The sequence below is a fragment of the Pseudomicrostroma glucosiphilum genome, assembly GCF_003144135.1.
Source record: "Pseudomicrostroma glucosiphilum strain MCA 4718 unplaced genomic scaffold BCV69scaffold_20, whole genome shotgun sequence".
Taxonomy (NCBI): domain Eukaryota; kingdom Fungi; phylum Basidiomycota; class Exobasidiomycetes; order Microstromatales; family Microstromataceae; genus Microstroma; species Microstroma glucosiphilum.
Window position 1 is genome coordinate 347,146 of NW_020289932.1, and position 21,347 is coordinate 368,492.

Below are 21,347 nucleotides of genomic sequence, written 5' to 3' on the forward strand. Positions count from 1 at the left end.
GTTGTTGCCACTGATTGGCTGCTTGGCTGGCTGGCTGGCTGCTTTCTTGTCCCCGTTCCGCCCGCCTCCTGAAAAAAATTCGCGGCACGGGGCCTCAGAGTCTCCGCCACGCAGCGTGGGCGCATTTGCTTCCTTCGCTTTTTTTCCCCCCAACACCCGCCCTTCTAGCAAATACTCGTCCTACCATCAACACCATCGACTAGGCACACCTCACCTGCTTCAGTCTCACCCGCATATACTCACACATTCACACCCGGCGTGTGACCCTGTTTGCTGTTCCCATCTCCCCTTAGATAGACACAGCTACACCTTCCCTCCCGCCCCCCCCTTTACACTCGACCACTCCGCTCGCCACTCTCTGCGAGCTCACAGTCGAATTACAGGGCAGCATCAAAAGATAGACCTGAACACCACACACCTCTATCACTACACTTAGACCCCTAGCCTCCTTCCCACCTCCTTCACACGCACACAAACACACACATCAACATGGCTCAAGCACAGTCAGTCGGTGTTCCCGCCAACATCGCACCCGATGCCAAGGGTCTCAAGGACTCTGCCGGTGCTCAGGCAGCCGCCTCTGAGAACACCGCCACCGAGAAGCGAGCCGTCAAGATCGAGGGTGACCGTCTTCTGCAAGCCGGTGACAAGGACGCCGCTCAGGAGCTCGTCAACCTGGTCAAGGTCGAGGGCCCCGAGGTCCTCCACGACGTCGGCATCGATGCCCTGATCAAGAAGGGTCTCGCTGACAAGAAGAATGCATCTGCTCGTGAGGGTGCCTGCGTCCTCGTCGGCCTGCTCAGCAAGGAGGGCGTTGGTGCTCAGGCTGAGCCCTTCATCGTCGGCCAGACCTTTGAGACCCTCGTCGAGGCTCTCGGTGACAAGGAGAAGGCTGTCCAGACTGCCGCCAAGGACGGTCTCACCGCCTTTGTCACCAACATGAGCGGTTGGGCTGTGCCCCAGATCCTCAAGGTGCTCTTGCACCAGATGAAGACCGCCGGAAAGTGGCAGGTCAAGACTGGCTGTGTCCACCTCCTCGTTGAGCTGGTCACCTCCGCCCCCGACAGGATCGCCGCCCACATGCCCGACATCATCCCCGTCATGGCCGAGGTCATCTGGGACACCAAGACCGATGTGCAGAAGGCTTCTCGTGCTGCCCTGACCAAGCTGTGCCAGCTAGTCTCCAACAAGGATATCGAAAAGTTCATCCCTGCCCTGATCCAGTCCCTGATCCACCCCGTCGAGGAGGTCCCCAAGACCATCATGCTCCTCGCCGCCACCACCTTCGTCCAGGAAGTCGACTCGCCCACCCTCGCCCTCATTGCTCCTCTGCTCGCCCGAGGAATCAACGAGCGACCCACCGCCACCAAGCGTAAGGTTGCCGTCATCATTGACAACATGGCCAAGCTCGTCGACAACGAGCGAACTGTGCGACCTTTCCTGCCCAAGCTCCTCCCCGGTCTGATCAAGATGGAGTCGGTCATGTCCGACCCCGAGGCTCGTGGTGTTATCCAGCGTGCCATCGCTACTCTGCGATCCGTCGGTCAGGTCGAGGGTGACGGTTCCGAGGTCAAGCCTCTGGACGACGTCGACCTCAAGGCCACCACCGACATTGTCAAGAAGGAGCTCACCGCCAACAAGCTCACTGGCCCCGCCGCTCTCGTCTCTTACATTGGTCAGCTCTCGACCAACCTTGCCAACGCTCGTAACTTCGAGGCCACCGAGTGGGACTCGACCCTCATCCCTTACATCTCCCTGCTCAAGGGTGCCGAGCACGACAAGTCTCACAAGATCACTCGATCGCTCCTTGGCCAGCTCGCCAAGAGCACCGGTGAGGAGGCCGAGGTCTTCGAGGACGAGGAGGAGGGTGAGGACTTGTGCAACTGTCAGTTCTCGCTGGCCTACGGTGCCAAGATTCTGCTCAACACTGCCACTCTGCGTCTGAAGCGTGGTCACCGTTACGGTCTCTGTGGACGAAACGGATCTGGAAAGTCGACGCTCATGCGCGCTATCCAGAACGGCCAGGTCGAGGGTTTCCCTTCGCCAGAAGAGGTCCGAACCTGGTACGTCGAGCACGACTTGGACGGTTCTGAGGGTGACATCTCCATCTTGGACTTCATCGTTGCCGACAAGCGTCTCAATGTCAACCACGCCGAGGCTTCCAAGACCCTCCTCGAGATGGGCTTCGACTCTGAGAAGCAGGCTGGCCCCATTGCTGCTCTCTCCGGTGGTTGGAAGATGAAGCTGGCTCTTGCCCGAGCTGTGCTGTTCAAGGCTGACATTCTGCTGCTCGACGAGCCCACTAACCACTTGGACGTCGTCAACGTTGCCTGGATCACCAACTACCTCACCAGCCTCACCAACGCCACCTCGATCATCGTCTCGCACGACTCCGACTTCCTCAACAAGGTCTGCACTGACATTCTGCACCTGAACCGATTCAAGATCAAGAGGTACCCCGGTAACTTGGCTGACTTTGTCAAGCGTGTGCCCGAGGCCAAGGCTTACGCCGAGCTCAACACCGGAGAGGACTACTCCTTCAAGCTGCCCGACCCTCCTCTGCTGGACGGTGTCAAGACAAAAGAGAAGTCGCTGGCAAAGATGCGTGACGTGCACTTCCAGTACCCTGGCACACCTGCTCCTCAGCTCAACGGTATCTCCATGCAGCTGTCGCTAAGCTCTCGTGTCGCCATCCTGGGACCCAACGGTTCCGGTAAGTCGACCCTGGTCAAGCTCATCGTCGGTGACACTGAGCCCAACTCGGGAGAGGTGTGGAAGCACCCCAACTTGGTCATTGGTTACGTTGCCCAGCACGCTTTCCACCACATCGACAACCACCTTGACAAGACTCCCCTGGACTACATGCTGTGGCGATACCAGACTGGTGAGGATCTCGAGGAGCACCTCAAGGGCAGCCGTGAGCTGACCGACGCCGAGAAGGAGGCCATGAAGAACGGTTCCATCTGGGTCGACGAGACTGGTGTCAAGAGGGTCATCGACGAGCTGGTCGCCCGAAAGAAGCTGAAGAACTCCTTCCAGTACGAGGTGTCTTTCAAGAACTTCTCTTCTGCCGACAACATCTGGATGTCGCGTGACGACCTGATCAAGAGGGGTTTCGAGAAGAAGGTCATGGCGCTCGACTCTCGTGAGGCCCAGCGGTTGGGTATGAACCGACCTCTGGTGCGAAAGGAGATCGAGAAGCACTTTGAGGACTTCGGACTCGAGGCCGAGTTCACCTCGCACAACACCATGAGGGGTCTCTCTGGTGGTCAGAAGGTCAAGGTCGTCCTTGCCGCCGCCACCTGGCGCCGACCGCACGTGATCATCTTGGACGAGCCCACCAACTTCTTGGACCGAGAGTCGCTCGCCGCCCTCATCCAGGCCCTCAAGACCTACGAGGGAGGTGTTGCCATCATCACCCACTCCAAGGAGTTCTCGGAGAACGTGTGCCAAGAAGTCTGGGCCATGGACGGTGGTCAGCTGCGTGCTTCGGGACACAACTGGGTCGAGGGCCAGGGTTCCGGTGAGAGGCTGAAGAACAAGGACGAGGACGAGGACAAGTTCGATGCCCTGGGCAACAAGATTGTCAGTGAGAAGAAGGCCAAGAAGGAGTCGGCTACCGACAAGCGCAAGGCCCGAAAGGCCAGGATGGCCAAGAAGGGTGGAAAGGGCGGTGACGACGATGACTTTGACGACCTCGAGTAGAGTCCTCGCTTGTCAGCGTTGCATTGCGTTGCGTCGCGAGATAGAGACTAGAGGCGTGGTTTCCTAGGTTCTCCCCCTTTCTCTTTCTTTCACGTCTCGCCGTCTCCGGTCATTCTCTTTAGAGCATCAGTACTTTCTGTTTTGTTGTTCCGACTTCCTTGCGATTTCATGTCGAGTAGTGTCTTTCCTAATACATGCTGCTGCGATTCTCTCCAAAGGCTCTGAGCGTGCGTGTGAACTGAGCATCCCCATGGGCTTGGCTTGAAGCAGTGCAAAAGCTCAATTCCCCACTCGCTCGTACCGTCCTTGCCCGCTCAACCAACCCATGGTGTTAGAATGAACAAAAGGTGAACCGGAGCTAGCCACTTCCTTTCCTGAAGACCATCCCTCTCCTCCATCCTAAGCAAAGCTCAATCGACCTCGTAAGGAGGAGCAAAAACATATTTGACCTCCGAAGAAGTCTCCTTTTCTGATACCACATGTGTCATCCTTATGCAGGGGCCATGCTAATCTTCTCTGTATCGTTTCCAGTTTATTTGGATGCCCCCCGAGGGGGGCGAAAGCTCAACGAGCGCGCGCGGGTGTAGTCAGAGAGGGGGTACATGCGTGAATAGGAGGGAGATTTGTGAGGGGCGGGGATTTTTTCGTTTTTTGCGCGCGGGAAGAGCTGCTGGGCTAGGCGCGTGACTTTGAGATTACTGCCACTGCCCACCGCTCGACTGTTGGTTCAGTAGTCCCTCATGGGGACTAATCCTACTCTTGCAAGTGACAGAAGTATATCGATTGAGATGAGGTATAGCGCAGCGCAAGTGGGCTTCGAAGAGAGGAGTGCAGTGTGGAATGTGATGATGTTGGTACTATAACACAGCGCCGCATCCTGTACCTCACATCTCTCCTCCTGGTGAGCAAGCAGCCTTATTCGCAAAAGCTAGGACTCAGACCTCCCTCCCAGGCATCCTAGCTCGAGCAGCAGCAGCAGCAGCTACCTCGTTCGGCCCGCCCGCTCTCTTCTCACTACCACCACCGCCGCTCCCTGCGCCAATTTCACCCCATCCAGTCTCTGGTCTTGTGCTTTTTGCATTCGCTTGCCACTTGTCGATCAAAGAAGCGACGCTGCGGTAGCGTTGTGTATCTCCTCCTGGTCCTGGCGTTGAACTTGGGGAGGAACCGGCCGTTGAAGCAATGCTTGGGAGGTCGAGTCCGCTGGCGTTGGCGCTGCTGGTGCCGTTTCGCCTGAGCGTCGACGAGGACCTGGTGCGCTCCTCTCTCTCTGCTTCCTCGGCCTCCTCTTCTTGTGCTGCCGTTCCGCGAGTGTAGGAGGATGACCTCACATGACTCGACTTGTCCGCCTCAGCGCGCTCTGCTGCCTCCCTCTCCCACGGCTTGAGGGAAGACGCTGGTCCCGGAGGTGGCAGGCGTGGCTTGGCAGAGGAGGGTGGTTTGCTAGGCATGGGCCGGATGATCTGCGGCGCGCCATTCGTCGATGAGGCAGACGACAGGGACGCTCTGTGCGAGAAAGTTGAAACAGGTGAATCGGTCGTTTCACGCCGAGGTTGAATCGCAGTGCGCTCGGCTCCCTGTCCGCTCGTGGAGCGCCTGTGCTCATCCTTGGGAGCCCCAGCAGGCCCAACAGCCTTCATGCTCTCCCATCGACTAGCCATGCTCTGCGCTGTACCCGGAGCGTACTTCTTTGGCTCCTCATATAGCACAGACGAGGGTTGACTCTCGCCCTTGGATGGGCTCGAAGGGCGGTTCAAGGAAGGAGGTGAGTGGATGGGCTCTGCGCTAGCACCAGAATCAGGGGTTGGCGAAGGCGAGATGATGGCTGGCGAAGTAGCTGCGTCAGAGTAGACCTTGCCCATCGCCAAGCGCTGCCGAGAAGGGAGACCGGAAGTGGCTGAGCGGGTACTGTCAGTCGACGTCTGTTTCGATGGCTCGGGGATCTTCTTGAGCGGGACTGTAGGGACGTCCATCGAAGCGCTCCTATCTTCGAGTGGATTGCTGCTTGCCTTGTTGGGAGCTCCGGCAGATGTCGGGCCTCCACCGTAGCTCCTGGTCTCCTCGTTGACATCCACTAGTCGACCTAGCAAGCCCCCACCAGCCTCACTGTCCAGCCGAGCATCGAGACGGGGCCGTGCCAAGGCCCTCATCTCCTCCGCGTCTGCCTCATCCGCATCCCATTCCCATGCTGGAGCTCGAGACTGAGCAGTCGTCGTGGTGGCGCTCTTGACAGAAACCGGCATCTCTTCTTTGATTGCAGGCGAGTTCACCGCAGAGACATCCTCATCTCGGCTCTTGCCAGCATCGAAGTCGATGAGAGGCTTGGACGAGCTGGGCAGGAGAGGTCGTGGCTTCTCGTCTTTGCTTGTCGAGCTCGCCGAGGGCTTGCGTTGCGGTTGCTCCTCTGACCGCCTCACCCAATCTGGCTGCTTCACTTTGCCAGGCCTGTCGCTCACTGCTGCCGTCTCGACATCGTTGGTGCTCGATGTCGCTTGCTGGACATCCTGCGCCCATTGACCACCGCCCCACCTCTTCCGCGCAGCAGCGACACCTCCCTCAATTGACTCAGGGCCCTCGTCTTCTTCGTCGCTGCTATCATCTTGCTGCTTCTTCTCGGTGGCTGCCTGTGCGCCATTTGCAGTCTGGACGACTTGCTCTTTCTCCACAGCGGCAGGACCAGGACTTGTCCCACTGAAGCGGGCGGGGGAGCGGTATGAGGGTGATGCATCCTCCTTGGCCTCGAAACGATGTCCCCTTCCTGCCACTTTGTCCTCTTCTGCATCGTCGAACCTCGACTGCCACGGCTTGCGCGGAGGTAGAGCAGGTGTGGGTCTCTCTCCGCCCCGCTCTACACTGGCGCTGAGACCTCCAAACTTGCCGGCCAAGGCAGCCATGCTTTCCCTCTTGCTGGCCGAGGTGGATGTGGAAGCGTCAGGCTTTGGAGCTACAATCTTTGGTGGAGATGGGTAACGACGATCGAGCTCTTCTAGTGAAGGGAAACGACCAGCTGCTGCCGTGCCTTCCGATTGAGCGAGAGAGACCTTCCTTTCTTGCGGATCCAGATCTTGCATGAGTGACGGAAGCCGCCTTTCGTCGTCCTTTGCTGAGTCTAGAGGGGGCAGAGGCGAAAGAGGTGCTATCGGCGAAGATACGCCATTGAGGCCGGGTAGAGCAGGACTCAGAACCATAGGACTATCCGAGGCTTCTTCACCTCTCCTGACGAATTCTGCCACCTTTCGCTCCGCCTCTGAAGTCGACAATGGAGTAGTCAGAGCTCCCTGAGCCGTAGTGCCGGCGGCTGGTGGCTGCACCTCAGGTGCAAAGGAATCGCCGAAGCCGTCGAGGAGGTTGCCTACCCTGGCGGATGACGACGGAGGTGAGGTAGCGTTGCTGGCGCTGGTGTCTATTGATATCGGTACGGCCTTCTGCTGGTTTGCTGAGGGAGGTCTTTGCGAAGGGCCCGGCGTATCGCTCTTGAGACCGAAGCTGTCCAAATTGAGCTTGCCTATGCCGTCACCTGGAACTCCAGGCTTGGTGGGCGTGTTGTTCGAACCAGCGGGCCTGCCTCTCCTCATGGGGGTGACTCCCTCGAGCTTCATCAATCTCTCTGATTCGGCAGCGCTAGGGGTCTTGTCACCTCGCTGCGAAGGCTGAAAGCTAATGAGATCAGTGCTATCGTCCCTGGACCTTGCAGGGAGCACTGGCGACGGGCTCTGCCGTGACGAGCTTGAGATGGAACCCGATGGACGAAGATCCCCTCGAATCGAGACCGGACGCCCTTGCCCTGCGCCTGCCCGTTCGCGACTGTTCTCTTTAGCAATTGTCACCAACACCGCATCGTCTACTGCCCGACGATGAGATGCTGTGCTCGGCGAGGCTATACCGGACATCGCGCCGGGCCCTCCTGAGCTCGTAAGTTGGGGCAAAGCGCTGGCTTGCTTGCCTTCCTTTGCTAGTTGCGCGTAATGGGTAGCGCTTGCTGGCGGTGGTATACCGAGAAGCTTATGGACGGTGATGAGGAGATCATCGATGGTCGGCCTGCGAGTCGATGGGTCAACAAGGATGGAGGCTAGAAGGCAGGATCCGGAGTCAACTTGATCAGTCTACCATCGAAGACCTTGACATCTCACGCCTATACTCACCAATCAGACCTTTGACACGATCACTGTAAGGCGGATTCGATGGGAAGCGATACTTGACATTGAGGATTGCCAATGGCCCTCCTCCATTCTCCTCGAAGGGGGTGGTGTAGTAGCACAGCTTGTACAAGAGCACGCCCAATGCCCATATGTCTGCCTTTTCGTCAATGACCTTGCGCTGGTACACGTCGACCATCTCCGGGGGCCGGTAAGGGAGCGTGGTGGTCTTGTTGAGCTCCATCTCCAGTCGCTTGAGCTCCTCGGTGGAGCGAGGAGCTCTGCGTGACAAGATTGGCTTGGCAGATCCAAAGTCGCATAGCTTGTAAATGGTCTTCTTTTTGGGATCGTTCGAATTGGCCAGGAGGATGTTCTCGATTTTGAGGTCTCGATGCAGTACGGGTGGGTCGAGGTGATGCATCGCTGCGACTCCCTTGCAGATGTCTGCGAAGATTGTCAGGACTTCGGCCTCGGCGAGGCGATTGCGCAGCCGAGAATTGAGGAGATCGAGGAGTCCCCCGCCGGCGCAGTACTCCATGAGGATGTACACCTCGTAGCCCTGCTGTGGTGGTGGCAGGGAAAGGGCCGATGCTTCGAGGAAGTGCACCACGGAGGCATCGTGACGGAGCAGCTTGTGTACTTCTACCTCTTTCCTGACCTCTGCCAATGCCTCCTTGTCGGGCACCACGATCCTTTTGAGCACGTGAGTGGTCTCTGAGATGGAGCCTGCAGGCTTGCCGGTGATGTCCACTACGGGTATGGCCACTGGCTTGTCTGTCACACAGAGGTAGACGGTGGCGAAGCCTCCTTGACTGAGGTACCGCTTGACTGTGACCGTGTAGGGTCCCACGCGGACGAGGGTACCAGGCAAGAGGCTTCCCGGCGGTGCATTCGAGGCAGGAGGGGGAGGTGGACGGGGTGATGGAGCAGAGTGAGGCATGGCTGCGCGCATATGACCCTGATGATGTTGGTACTGATGCTGAGTGCTACTGCTGCTGCTCATGCTGGGGCCACCGCCTACCATGCCACCTCTCTGTCCCATGGCTGCCGAGGGCGGGGGAGACATGACGCCCATGCCGCTCACTGGACGAGCCGACATGGCGGCGAGGTGGGGAGGGAGGCCGGGGAGGGGGGATCGTCTATGTGAGGAGTGCTGGTAATGACACGACGATAATGATGACGATGATGGTAGTGCTGACCAGCTGCTTGTCCTGGGTGTGTATATGCTGCGAGGCTGTCGTCGAAGGTGGTATGGTATCCTGCCCCTCTTGTCTTGTCATGTCTGACTTTGGCGGAGTGAGGAGCGCTGGCCTGTGTGCGCCTGCGTGTGTGCCCTGCTCCACTCGTCTCGCGACCCCGCACCGCCAAAATCTGCTCCGCGCCTCGGCAATGACTTGGAATCGTAGACTATTGCGGGTCATCCCCTCGTCACCATCACCATCACCATCACCATCGTCCTACTGACTTCCTCTTCCCCCGCGCAATGAGCAGCCATTCGCCGCCTCGCTCACCTCCTACCGCCAACGCCGACAACGACGCAGACTCCTTTGGCCGCTCCACCCGGTCCCAGATCAGACTCAAGGTCAAGCATAGCACCCGCGGAAGCAGCAGCCGAAGGGGCGATGCTGATCGAGGAGGAGATGCCGCAGATCCTGGGGACGACGACGAAGAGGAAGAGCTAGACCGTCTCAGTAATGATGGGCTCGATGATGACCCTTCGCTCTACCTGGAGCGGTATCGTGACTATCCAGATGGTCACGAGGACCCGGCAGATTACGATCAAGGCGGAGCTGCTGATCCACAGGGCGAGCTGGGCCAAGATGTCGAAGGAGAAGACGAGGAGTTCCTCACAGCCGGAAGAGTGCGCATCTCGACACCAACTTCTGACAGGGACTGGGATGACAGTGAGGACGAGTCCGACGAAGAGGACGAGGAGAACGAGGATGGAGACGGAAGCGCAGCCGTGCTTCGAAGGAGGGCAAAGGCGCAGCATCGCCATGACCACCCGCACTCCTACCTACGCACATTGACACCCTCAAGGCGACGAACATGGTCCTTCTGGCTCTCCCTCACCAATCCCGGCGCACCCAATACTCTCTCAGCGCCCCACGTATCCCTGAACCTCTTCTCTGCCTCGCTACACCCCTCGGTACTCCTATCCATGCCCTTCTACTTTGACCGCACTGGGACCACTCTCGGACTGGTCGGACTGATAGCGGTAGGCGTGCTAGGCGGTGTTGGAGGAGGACTCTGGGTGGTATTGAGCAGATATGTAGGAGGCAAGAAGACAGTAGAAGCCATTACGGGAGCCAGCTTTGGCAAGAATACAAAGTGGAAGGGAAGATTCGGCAAGGCAGTTGCTGGCTCGATGCTGGCGGCGTACGCTACGGGAGCAGCATTCATTGCCTACTTTGGTGAGTTAGGCGCCATGGAAGACAAGGAACGGCTGTACGCTGGCTGACACTCTCCCTCGGCTCGCACTCCCCAGCTATTGCCGATCTGCTTCTACAAGTCTTCTTCCACTATGCCCACAAAGGACTCTTCTTACACGACCGAGGCTTCGTCACTCTCGTCGTGGGGGGATTCTTGACAGCGCCTCTGATCATCGTTCCTCTGCACAAGCGGACTTTGATCAGACTAGCCACAGGGACAGCCTGCTTCCTATATCCCATCCTCATCACCATCCTCCTCGTCAAGATCTACACAATTGATGTCACGCAGCTCAAGACTACCCCTAGCGACACTGCGCAGCCCGAGCTCTTCACGCGGCCAGATTTGCCCAACGGAAATCCATTATACCCGCCCTCGATCTGGGCTCCTTACTCCCTTCTCCCCCTCCTCACGCTCTCGTCCTCACCCCTACAAATCCTAGCTCATAATCGTTCCTTGAGAAGAAAAGCGAGCAGAAAAGCTGCTCAGGATGGTAGCAACGTGAAAGCGTTCCTGGCTGCTCAAGCCGGGCAGGTCGTCCTCGTAGTCGGAGTAGCGGTAGCGTTCGGAATCGGCATGGGGACAAAAGGGGTCATCGAGAGGCTCGGCATGGCAGTCCATCGTGAGTAGGTGAAGAAAGAGCTTTGCTTGTGGTCCTCATTTGACACCATTCCTCCCACCTGACCATATCTGCTTATCCAGCCAATCTCTTCTTCTCCCTACCGCGAGATGATCACCTGATCAACTTCGCTCGCCTTCTCTTCGTCATCCTGCTGAGTACACACATGGCCCTGTGCCTTGCCGTCGCTCGCTCCTCATGGGCACGCCTCCTGAAGCTCTTCAATCTCAATCCGCTCAAGTGGCGGAGGAGGCGGTCGGGACAGGTAGACTCAGCTTCGAGCAGTACAAGGACAGGCCGTATCAGGCTCGAGGGCGAAGAGGGCGTGACGCCCTCGCTGCTCGAATCCCGCTTGCGGTCACCCAGCGCTGGGTCACGCACGGAAAAGTGGAGCTGGTCCAAGCTCGCCCGGACATCTCTCGGAGGAGTGCTCCTATGGCTACTCGTGGCCTCCCTGTCCTACGTCTCAGGCATCGGCGGACTGCACAAGTCCGAGCGCAAAGGAGAGGAGGCTCGCTTCACCCGGTCCTCAGAGGTCCTCGGCCTACTGGGCGGAGGAGTGGGGTTCGTCCTACCTGGTTTGGTGTGGATCATCTTGCTCCACCTCAGGAGACCGAGGGGCATCCTGCCTGAGTGGATCGGAGAGGGACTGGCCAAGGGCTGGAAGGGAGAATGGGTGCGTGGCCCACTTGGTGCCCTTACACGGAGCAGACGGAGAGGAGGTGCAAACACCGAAGCCGCAAACGCCAGTGCGAGCATCACGATAGACGAGGCTGGTCCTGCCGGTGGAGATGTGACGAGACCTGTGCCAACGTGGCACGAAGAGCAGCGCATGGAAGTCTCTGCTGGAGGAAATCCACCCGAAGATACGGGAGGAGATGAGGCGACGCGCATCTTGCTTGCGAGGAAGGAGAGGCAATTGCAGAAGAGAACGAAAGAGTGAGTGTGGGCACTAGGTGGGATCTCGGAAGAACTCGTAGAGACGGCTGACGGAGAGTTTCTCTCACAAATTCAGACGGAGGCTATGGCAAGACATCTTGGTGCTAGCGGCCGTCCTGCCCTTTGGTATTGTCCTCTTGGTCATGGGAGCGATCGAGCTATCGAAAGGGGGCTACTGAGCGCCGTTGTTTTCTGCAGGACACGTCATTGTAGGGATAAGTGCTCCAAATCAATATTTGTTGAACAGACGAGGGTATGAAAAGCAGTATGAATTTCGAGGAGAGACTATGAGACTGGCAAGGACAGTGAGTGGCAAAGAGAGCAGAGGACGATGAAGGGAGAAGGCGCTCGCGATGTAAGGCGTGTAAAAGCAGTCGAGGCTAAATCAAGGGTAGTAGAGCCAGCAAGAGAAGACATCTTGATCAGAGCAAAATCAAGATCGGCTCCTTCTCAGACATCTTGGGAGGGCTCCTCTCGTACACATCCTCGTCCTCGAGCAAGTCTCGCTCGTCAAAGGAGTCCTCGTCATCACCTCGCTCCTCAAAGCTGTCGTCGGCCTCATCCCGCTCGTCAACAAGGTCAGAGTCGAGGTCAGCGAAGTCCCGCTCATCGAAGTCTCCATACTCGAGAGAGCGAGGAGCCATTCCGGTGGCAGGGTCCATCATGGAAGGGTCCATCGTAGCGGGGTCTACACCGGCAGCGGCAGGGTCCACGCCACCGGCAGCAGGGTCAGTCGGGCCAGCTCCAACCCCTCCTGCGGCTGCAGCCTGGGACTTCTGAAGAGCCATTCCAGTCAGACCAAGACCAGCCACAGCGGCAGTTCCAAACGCAAGCTTCTTGCCGTGCCTCTGCAAGAAGGACTTCTTCTTTGTACGCCCAAAGCTACTGCTGAGACTACTGAGGGAACTGCGGATGTTGCCAAAGCTGCCAGAGTTACGGCTACGGCTCCTGCTTCGACTTCTACGGCCGGAGCCGAAGCTGGAGCCGAAGCTCTTATCGAAGCGTCCGGAGAAGCGTCCGGAGCCGTGCCTGGAGCCACGCTTGTCGAGGTCGGTATGGGAGGTGGGAGCATCCTCGAGGTCTCGAAGAGCATAGCCGGTGTCGAAGTCGAGGTCTCGACCCTCAAAGATGTCAGCATCAGCCTCGGCGGCTTCAAGGCTACGTGCGGGCAGCATAGCAGGGTCCGCGGGTCCAGGGCCTCCAGGTCCAGCGGGAACAGGCCCACCAGGTCCAGCAGGCCCACCCTTCCCCATAGCAGGGTCCATAGCGGCAGGGCTCAGGGCTGCAGGGCTCATGAAGGCGTCGCTGAGGCCTCCTCCGCCAGCGAGACCTTGGTAGGCGGCACCGGCACTCAGTAAGCCCACACCGCCGGCTGCGAGACCGATCTTGCCCTTGTTACGCTTCATCTTGCGCTTCAACCTCCACTTTCTGCCGAACATGCGGTGCCTGGCCCGAGCGTCGAGGCCGTCGTCCTCGTTGAAGTCTCTAGTCTCGGATTCATCATCTTCGTCGAAGTCTCGACCGTCCAGGTCGCCGTCCTCATTAGAGTCGAAGGATCGCTCTTCAAAGGCATCGCCTTGAGCTTGAGCACTTTCGCCTTGATTGAATCGTCGCATCATGCCCATGCCCATGCCCATGCCCTCGCTTGCAGCGCCACCGCCAGCCATGTCCATGAGCATAGCGGGGTCCATGAGAGCTGTACTTGCAAGGGTTGCGCCTCCCATGGCAATACCCTTTCCCATCTTCCTGAGCTGCTTCCTCCTCTTGCGGGTCCTGAAGGATCTCCAGAGACCACCACGTTCGACTGCGGCCTCATCAGCGTCGTCGGAGTCTCGAGCCTCCTCATCTTCTTCGGCCTCGGACAGGTCACGGCGATCTGCCTCGTCCTCTTCTTCGACGGGGTCGAGGCCTCGAGACCAGAGCGATGCGTCTACTGTGGTGGGGGCGGACCGGAGAAGGTAAACATCTCGACGACCCTCACTGGAGTCACCATCATTACCGGCGTTTGTGGAGCGAGTCTGGTATTCGTCAGAAGGGCCATTCTGGTAGTCTCTCTCTGCGATGCCCTCGAAAGGGACGTGCACTGGTACGGCCGAGACGGCGTGTAGGGTAAGGGCCAGGACAACGAAAGCTTGCGTGAGCCTCATGTCGGATGGCTTTCGTTGGTAGACCAACAGGTGTGTGGTATGGAATAGAAAAGAGGGGTCGGCTCGATGGATAGTGGATTTTGCAAAGGCCAGCCTTGCGGGATGGAGGTAAGCAGGAAGCTGGGGAAGATGGAGAGGAGATGAGCGCTGCTGAGGAAAGTAAGAAAGGAAAATACGGTCTTGTGGGCGAGTGCGGCCTTTTGTATCTGATCATCCCTCCGGTAGGCAACCTCATGGCTTGCTGTCACTGCAGGAGACATGCTGACAGCAGCCGTCGCGATGCGCTCGAGCAAGACGTGGCTCCACATTTGCTCCTTGTGCCCGAGCAATGAGATCGTGCAGGACACTGCAGAAGAGCAGGACGATTGTGAGGGAGCTGAGATGGCAGCGGCGTGCTCGTGAGAGCTCACCAAAGTGCAGCACAAGCGTTGCTCTTTGCCATGAGGACCAAGTCAAGCAAGTGGAGCGGATGACGTGACAGCAATCCGATCTTCATTACGCGTCTGCCGATGTCAAGAGTGAAGCGCATCGGGGGCCGAAGGGGTGTTTGCGGACATGAGATTCTGCTCTTTGCACGAACAGAAGGACTTACAAAGCCCACCGAGAAGGTGTCGCTGTCAATCTGTGACTGGAATAGCTAAGTCCCATTCTTGATTGCTGTCGATACATTTCTCTCCGATCACCCCACTTGATGATCGAGTCAACTATTAGCAGCGAAGAGACACAGTCGATCCCCGCTGAACGTGCCCTCAGGATCGGTCAGCTTCTCATCAGCAATGCTCGCGGTGGGAAGACCTGCTGACAGCTCCCTCTGTCATTGCCTTGCTTGTGGGCGCGTGCGTGAGCCTAGCAAGTGGCTTATGTAAGCACCAGTGGCCGCTCCCCTTCCGTCCCGGAGCTTTTTGCGACTAAGGGAAGATCTCACTGCTCTGGCCACCCATAATCACGACCAATTGCCCTTCTGCCTCACTTACGATGACAGCCTCTACCGCAGAGCAGCCAGTCACAGGTCCGCGCCCTTACACGCCTGGCGTTGCTCCGATCAAAGCCGAGTACCTCATAGCAACCAGCCATTTCACCTCCAGACCAGACGACGATGCTGCCGAGTCCCACACCGGACCAGTAAAGCGAGCCGCCTCGGCCGAAGCTGAGCGGCCAGCTCACATAGACGGCCGCGCCGATACCAATGGAGGAGGAGACGGAGATGGCGAAGGGCCAAAGAAGCTCAAGGGAGCCGCTCGGAAGAAAGCCAAGCAGGCGGAGAATCGAGCGAAGCAGATGGAGAAGAGGCAAGGAGGATCGCAAAACAAGAACCGCAGATTCATGGCCGCTAACGATGAGGTCGGCGTGTGTCATGCCATTGCCGAAGGCAAGACCTGCGAGAGAGGTGATGCGTGAGTACCATGTCCATGGGGGCCAGTGAAGCCTAGACAAAGCTTGCTAATGCCTCACAGCGCAACTAGCAGCTGCAAGTACTCACATTCGATCACGGACTATCTCAAGGCGAAGTCACACGACATCTATCTTCCAGTACCTCCACTGCCGGACGCTTCGCATCTGCCCCTTTCGTACGGCTCCTTGTGGAAGCTGGGCGAGGCCGACAAGAATGCGTTCCTCGATGGTTACTACACTGTGGAGGAGCCATTCGTATCTTGGGCTGTGAAGGCCCTGGATCATGATCAGCCAGTGGCTTCCTCGAGCCGGGGCGAGGCGTCCACTTCGGCTCTGAAGAGCATTGCGCATTCATTCGATCCTCGAACGACATGTCCGACGTACCACTCTCTCCAGAGCCGGCCTCTGTGGGATGCTTCCGCCTCCAAGGTAGGTCCTCGGTGCCCTTATGGCTTCAAGTGTCGTATGCTAGGCGCCCATGTCAAGCAACTACCTCGTGGGGCTGAGGGTGAAGCATCAGGATACCTTGGAAGTGGACTGGACCTTCCCTGGGAGGAATCGTCCGGAGAGACGTGGAGGGGAGCTTTCGACGAGACCAATTACACAGATCCGACATTGAGCAAGACTTTGAGGACCAAAAAGGTGAGTGACCGAGGGTCTGTTCGATGTCGATTCGACCCCAAAGTCTGACAGTAGTTGGATTGATGATCCTTTCTCGTAGTACCCGCTGCCACGCACAAAAGCTGTGACAGCCCTCCTGGCGGAAGAGGAGCGGGCCTATCAGAAGGACCCGGTAGATCCGAAGGGCCCCCTTCCCATCGACCTGCAAGCCATAGACAAGGCTGCTACTGCCGCTGCTAGCGCACCTGTCGATGAAGAGGATCTCGATGCTATGGCGAACGCGCGGGCGGAAGAGGCAGCTCAATCGCAGAGCAGGTCAGACGTGGACCTAGCACGCATCCGTCGTTCCGAAAAGCGAAGGCTCGATTGGCATCATGGCGAGCTCTACCTCGCACCATTGACCACGACTGGCAACTTGCCTTTCCGTAGGATCTGTGCCACATTTGGCTCTGACATCCATTGCGGTGAGATGGGACTGGCAGGCAGCTATCTCGAAGGCAACAAGTCAGAGTGGAGCTTGGTGAGGAGGTGGGAAGGCGAGAAGACGTTTGGTATCCAGCTCTGTGGATCAAAGCCGGAGCTGTTGGTGCCTACCGCAGAAGTCATGGCAAAGGAGTTCGGCCCTTCTGGAGGACTCGACTTCGTTGACATTAATTGCGGCTGCCCCATCGACCTTGTCTTCAATCACGGCGGTGGTTCTGCACTCCTCGACCACCCGCGCAAGCTTGGGCGCATAGTGAGGGGCATGGATGCCGTTCTAGGAGACATTCCTGTCACTGTGAAGCTGCGTACCGGTGTGACATCGAAGAATACGAGTCACCATCGAATCATGCCCAAAGTCCAGACCGAGTGGGGCGCGGGAGCTGTTACTATGCACGGTAGGAGCCGCAAACAGCGCTATGCCCGAAGGGCAGACTGGGACTACATCAAGCAGTGCGGACAGGAGCTCAGAGAGAGTGTACGGCAATGGAACGAAGAGAGCAAGACTGCCGACGAAGAGGAGATGGCGCCCATCCCCTTCTACGGCAATGGCGACGTCTACTCACAGCAGGAGTATTACGCAAACCTCGCCAATACCGGAGTAGACGGCGAGATGATTGCCCGAGGCGCTCTGATCAAGCCTTGGATCTTCACCGAGATCAAGGAGCGCAGAGACTGGGACATCAGCAGTCGCGAGCGGCTCGACATTATTCGGCAATTTGCCCACTACGGCCTGCAACACTGGGGAAGTGACACTCAAGGCGTGAACAAGACGAGGAAGTTCATGTGTGAAGCCATGTCCTTCTTCTACCGCTACGTTCCACTGGGTCTACTCGAGCATTTGCCGCCGTCGATGAACGACCGGCCCCCACTTTACCGAGGCCGAGACGAGCTCGAGACACTCCTCTCTTCGGACGATGCCGGAGATTGGGTCAAGATCACCGAGATGTTCCTCGGCAAAGCGGAGAACTTCAGCTTCGAGGCCAAGCACAAGAGCAACAGCTACGCGGACTCTGCGGAGCAACAGGGCTGAGTTGCACGAGGAAAGCGAAGGAGAAACAGGCAGATCTGCGGACTACAAAGCAATCAGAACTTTCATTGCTGCAAAACGCTGTTTGCTCCCAGGATGTGGACGTTTGCGACAACGTCAATGGTTGTCAAACTCTTGCCTGTTGCTGTGTGAGCCTGCACAATCCATCGTTGCGCTCTTTCTTGGACCGTCCGGGTTGCTGTGTGCCGAGCTTCACCTCTGTGCGCGACTTCTGCAGCCCTGTCCGCTACCGAATGTATCCGATCGCACAGCAACCCAGCGCGCCGTCCTCGATTGCCGTTTGCCAGTCTGACGCGACGTTTGCCCGATTGCTGTGATGTGCGGTGGCAGTGACCGAATAAAAGGCAATGTCGATGGGTCTTGAAAGTATTCTCGCTGTTGCAGCGTCGCCACTCAACGCCGCCACCACTTCTCTCCCAGCTCTTTCAGCTCTACCAATCTCACCTTCTGCCCTGCCTCCCTCCAGCGCTCAGATTCTCCTTGTAGGCTGGCCCTGCATCCGACTGCTAGCAGCTTCTCACTAACAATCCTCAGGAGCTCATCAGTGAGGCTCACTGTACTCGCTCCAGTTGCGTGCAACTGTGAACACGGCAACTCACACCCTCGTTCAGGACATCTTCCCTTCGACCGACATCGTGGTCACTAGGCCTCTGCTGCTTCGACTGCACTGATTATACCTCTCTGCGCAGTACCTAGCTACGATGACAGCGGACTCGGATTCGCGCTTGTGCTGGTGAGTAGCCTGTGTCACCAGCGTGTGCTGCTCTTGTCTTAGACATAGCAACGCTCCAGTGACTGACAGCCCATCTCATTCTACACCCCTCAATCGCAGCTGCTGTATCCCAGTGCGAGTCGGCATTATCCTGCTCGCTCCGATTACTTTTCTGCTCTCTTCGGCCTTGGCAGGGGCTATCATCTTCCACCTATGGTCAAGCGGCAGCAAGCTACCCGTCTCCACGCAAGCCATTGGTGGTCTCTACACTGCCTTGATGATCATACTTGCCATTGCTAGCTTCCTCGGGCTGATCGGCTCGGCTCGCAAAGTCTCCACCCTCGTCCGTGTTTACTTCTTTGCTCTCCTGGCTGCCTGGGTCTTGGGCATCGGACTGGGCACTGCCTACACGACTGACACATTCATTCACAGGGACGAGATCATTCAGATTTGCCAGGCCAGACAGGAAAGGCTCTGGAAAGGCAATGAAGCGCTTATCAAGCTGGGTCAAGACGCCTGCAGATTTGTAAGTGCTAGCATGGTATTCACAGTGCCGACAGTCTTTGAAAGCTGACCACGTCGCTACTGCCTCCTACTCTCGGTCCACTCGCAGAAATTCAAGCTTTGGGCGGCCATCTTCATCTGCCTCTGGGTCATCTTCCATGCGGTTTTCCTATACTTTGTTGTCATCGCCTCTCGAGCGTCTCGGATCCTTAGAGATGACGGCGTGACGGTACGAAACACCTACTCGTACCCTGGGGGCCCGCCTTCGTATGGTCGAACGGCGAGCGACATCAGCAATAGTAGTACCCTGCCGGTAATTGTCACTCCTCCTCGCACCAGCAAAGGCAAGAAGCGCACGGGCAGTGGCGGAACGTCGTGCAGCAGCAGCAGCAGCACTGGCACTCATGACGGAGAGAAGACTCCGCAAGCTCTCAATGTGTCGAACGGGCAAGGTACGTCCCGAGATCGGGGAAAAGCTAGCCCTCCAGGTGGACATGGTCCTTCGACTCCCTGGCAGGCTCGCTTCTCCGGGCGCGAGATGAAGACTCCAATCGCTGTTGGCACCGAGGGCAGCGCATGGGGCGCGGGCGGACCTGCTTCTGGTAGCGCTACGCCCGGTGGAGGAGGAGGAGCCACCCGCGCTCACGCTCTCTCGCACTCTAGCACCTGGAGTGGATACGTCACTGCACCTGATATGGGCACACCTCACCGAGCCAAGGGTGAGAGTGAAAAGGGCGACGAGATGGATGCTGCAAAGAGTGTCAGCTCGCCCGTGGCGTCCAACAAATGGGAGTAAAAGCAGGGCGACCAGTAGGGAATGCTGGCCATGAGATAGTGCAATTGTCCTCAGAAGTACAGCATCAGAAAGTCATCTCTCCTCCATCGTCTCATAAGAAAGCGCTCGAATGCATGGTTCAAGTGCTGAGTTCGGCGTCCTATTGCGCCAGGTCAAACAGTTGCTGGGGTTTTGTTCTTCGAAGTCGTCTGTCTCTTCCTTTACCTCCTACTTGACATTAGCCCATGAGCTTGGGCAGCTTGCTGAACTGCACTCGCGCTGCGCCGGCAGCAAAGACGCCAATGAGGACGACTGTGATGAGGGCGCGGTAGGTCGTCGAGGCGTTCTGCTGGGACCATGATGTCTGAGTGGCGCCAGTGAAGAGGGTTCTGGTAGGAGCGGGTCCAGAGGCAGGGGGGAGAGCACTCGTGAGTCCGTAGTCGACTTCCTTAGCATCAGATCGCTGCCGCCTAGCTTGCTACTCACACGAGGAAGAAGGGCAGGAGAAGGTACCCGCTCAACCTATGCCACTTCCAGATTGCCTTTGCCTTTTCCTCGCCTCCCAGCAATCGTTGCCCCAGGCTCCAGACGCTGGCGGCTCCAATTACCGCCTGCGTCCACATCCATACCACCGTGGCAGTCCCAAAGATGCCATGCCAGCTAATGAAATGGCCATTTGGTGAGTGGAGGTACCACATTATACTGGCCCCTACGGTGAAGACGATTGCTGCAGTGGTATTGATCCATCGGTGTGTCTTTGCTGCTGCTCCCTTCTCTTGTGGGCGAGAGCCGGTCGTCGGCTGCAGAACAGACGTGGACTGGATGAGAAGCAGAAGACCGAGCGACTGGAGAAGGGGGTGCCAGCCGAAGAGAGGCAGGGAGGCCAGGGGCCAGCCCATCTTGCTGATCACGAGGGACCATATCAGGAGAAAGAAGCCGAGTCCAAGCAACTGTGGAGAAGCAGAGAGAGCAAGGCGAGGAACAGAGTCAGAAAGAGGGCGATCGACGAAGAGCCTTGGCTGAGCTGACGCCTTCTACTCACCTGGAGAGCCAGTGCACTCGTCCCCGCAAAACTGTTCCTCCCGACAGCCTTGCGCATCGACTGCGAGTCTCCATCTCTGCCCGAAGCTCGGGTACCGCCCCCTGCCCTTGCTGCATCACTTCCGCCCTGCCCCGTAGGCTGAAGCTCATCGAGGGAGTCGGCCGAGGAACGAGGAAGGAGAGGCTGACGCGCTTCTTCGCCTTGCTGACGTGACATGGTGGTGTTGACTATTGTTGGTAGCTACCGCCAGTCTTCACTCGTAGTCTCGTCTACCTCTTTATAGGTGAGGAATGCCGAGGAAGGAGAGGTGAGCTGCTTCGTAATGGTGACGAGGCGAGGTGTACGATGTCCTCTGTCGCCCCTTTGCTAATCCGGACTTAAGCGCCGCCCTTTGTGCTTCTGGGCCGAGGCGGGCGCATCGCCCACAATCAGATCACCGCACGAGCCAGGCACTCAGCGCCACCGACGCTGCTCACTCCATGCTTCTCCCTCGCAGCCGGGAAGCGATCAGAAGGTGGGGATTGCTTATATGGTAAATTGTAAATGAATAGCGTCCTGGGTGTAATGGAGCACATTAGGCGAGCCAACTGAATATCTGAATAGATGCAGAGATGACGCGAACGTGCGATGCGGTGACTGACGGAGACCATATCCCTAGGAGAAGCGCGAGGTGAGAGATCAAGGGAAATAAGCAGGGAAAGCTGCTATGATATACAAATGGGGGAGTAGTCTCAATGGATGCGTTGTTGCATGGGTACGTGAGTGTGAGAATGCAGACGTGGTGGATGAACGTC

The 21,347-nt window shown here is 57.8% G+C and overlaps 7 protein-coding genes across 7 annotated transcripts; 4 read left to right on the forward strand and 3 right to left on the reverse strand.

The window, feature by feature from the left end:
* Window positions 1–207: 207 nt before the first annotated feature.
* On the forward strand, window positions 208–3,927 carry BCV69DRAFT_285755 (putative YEF3-translation elongation factor eEF3). Its single transcript, XM_025493490.1, has one exon. The coding sequence runs from the start codon at window positions 490–492 to the stop codon at window positions 3,703–3,705; it is 3,216 nt and encodes a 1,071-aa protein (XP_025345040.1). The 5' UTR covers window positions 208–489; the 3' UTR covers window positions 3,706–3,927.
* Window positions 3,928–4,378: 451 nt separating this feature from the next.
* BCV69DRAFT_285756 (hypothetical protein) lies at window positions 4,379–9,115 on the reverse strand. The gene is made up of 2 exons (XM_025493491.1): window positions 7,848–9,115; window positions 4,379–7,774 (listed from the first exon to the last, which is right to left on the reverse strand). Exons 1-2 carry the CDS (start codon window positions 8,938–8,940, stop codon window positions 4,641–4,643), a joined length of 4,227 nt encoding a protein of 1,408 aa, XP_025345041.1. The 5' UTR covers window positions 8,941–9,115; the 3' UTR covers window positions 4,379–4,640.
* Window positions 9,116–9,242: 127 nt separating this feature from the next.
* BCV69DRAFT_127257 (hypothetical protein) lies at window positions 9,243–12,042 on the forward strand. The gene is made up of 3 exons (XM_025489188.1): window positions 9,243–10,255; window positions 10,330–10,893; window positions 10,974–12,042. The coding sequence occupies exons 1-3, from the start codon at window positions 9,325–9,327 to the stop codon at window positions 11,831–11,833; spliced, it is 2,355 nt and encodes a 784-aa protein (XP_025345042.1). The 5' UTR covers window positions 9,243–9,324; the 3' UTR covers window positions 11,834–12,042.
* A 209-nt stretch (window positions 12,043–12,251) lies between these two features.
* On the reverse strand, window positions 12,252–13,976 carry BCV69DRAFT_301888 (hypothetical protein; the record flags this gene model as incomplete). The annotated part of the gene is made up of 1 exon (XM_025494610.1): window positions 12,252–13,976. One exon carries the CDS (start codon window positions 13,974–13,976, stop codon window positions 12,252–12,254), a length of 1,725 nt encoding a protein of 574 aa, XP_025345043.1.
* Window positions 13,977–14,912: 936 nt separating this feature from the next.
* On the forward strand, window positions 14,913–17,993 carry BCV69DRAFT_264533 (FMN-linked oxidoreductase). Its single transcript, XM_025490755.1, has 3 exons — window positions 14,913–15,370; window positions 15,443–16,010; window positions 16,090–17,993. Exons 1-3 carry the CDS (start codon window positions 14,952–14,954, stop codon window positions 17,500–17,502), a joined length of 2,400 nt encoding a protein of 799 aa, XP_025345044.1. The 5' UTR covers window positions 14,913–14,951; the 3' UTR covers window positions 17,503–17,993.
* Window positions 17,994–18,122: 129 nt separating this feature from the next.
* BCV69DRAFT_295745 (hypothetical protein) lies at window positions 18,123–19,532 on the forward strand (the record flags this gene model as incomplete). Its single annotated transcript, XM_025493921.1, has 3 exons — window positions 18,123–18,253; window positions 18,353–18,758; window positions 18,846–19,532. Exons 1-3 carry the CDS (start codon window positions 18,222–18,224, stop codon window positions 19,530–19,532), a joined length of 1,125 nt encoding a protein of 374 aa, XP_025345045.1. The 5' UTR covers window positions 18,123–18,221.
* Window positions 19,533–19,749: 217 nt separating this feature from the next.
* BCV69DRAFT_253718 (hypothetical protein) lies at window positions 19,750–20,518 on the reverse strand (the record flags this gene model as incomplete). The annotated part of the gene is made up of 2 exons (XM_025490533.1): window positions 19,750–19,900; window positions 19,998–20,518. Coding segments are annotated over 2 exons (672 nt in total), but the record flags the coding sequence as incomplete, so codon positions are not given.
* Between the last annotated feature and the right edge of the window lie 829 nt (window positions 20,519–21,347).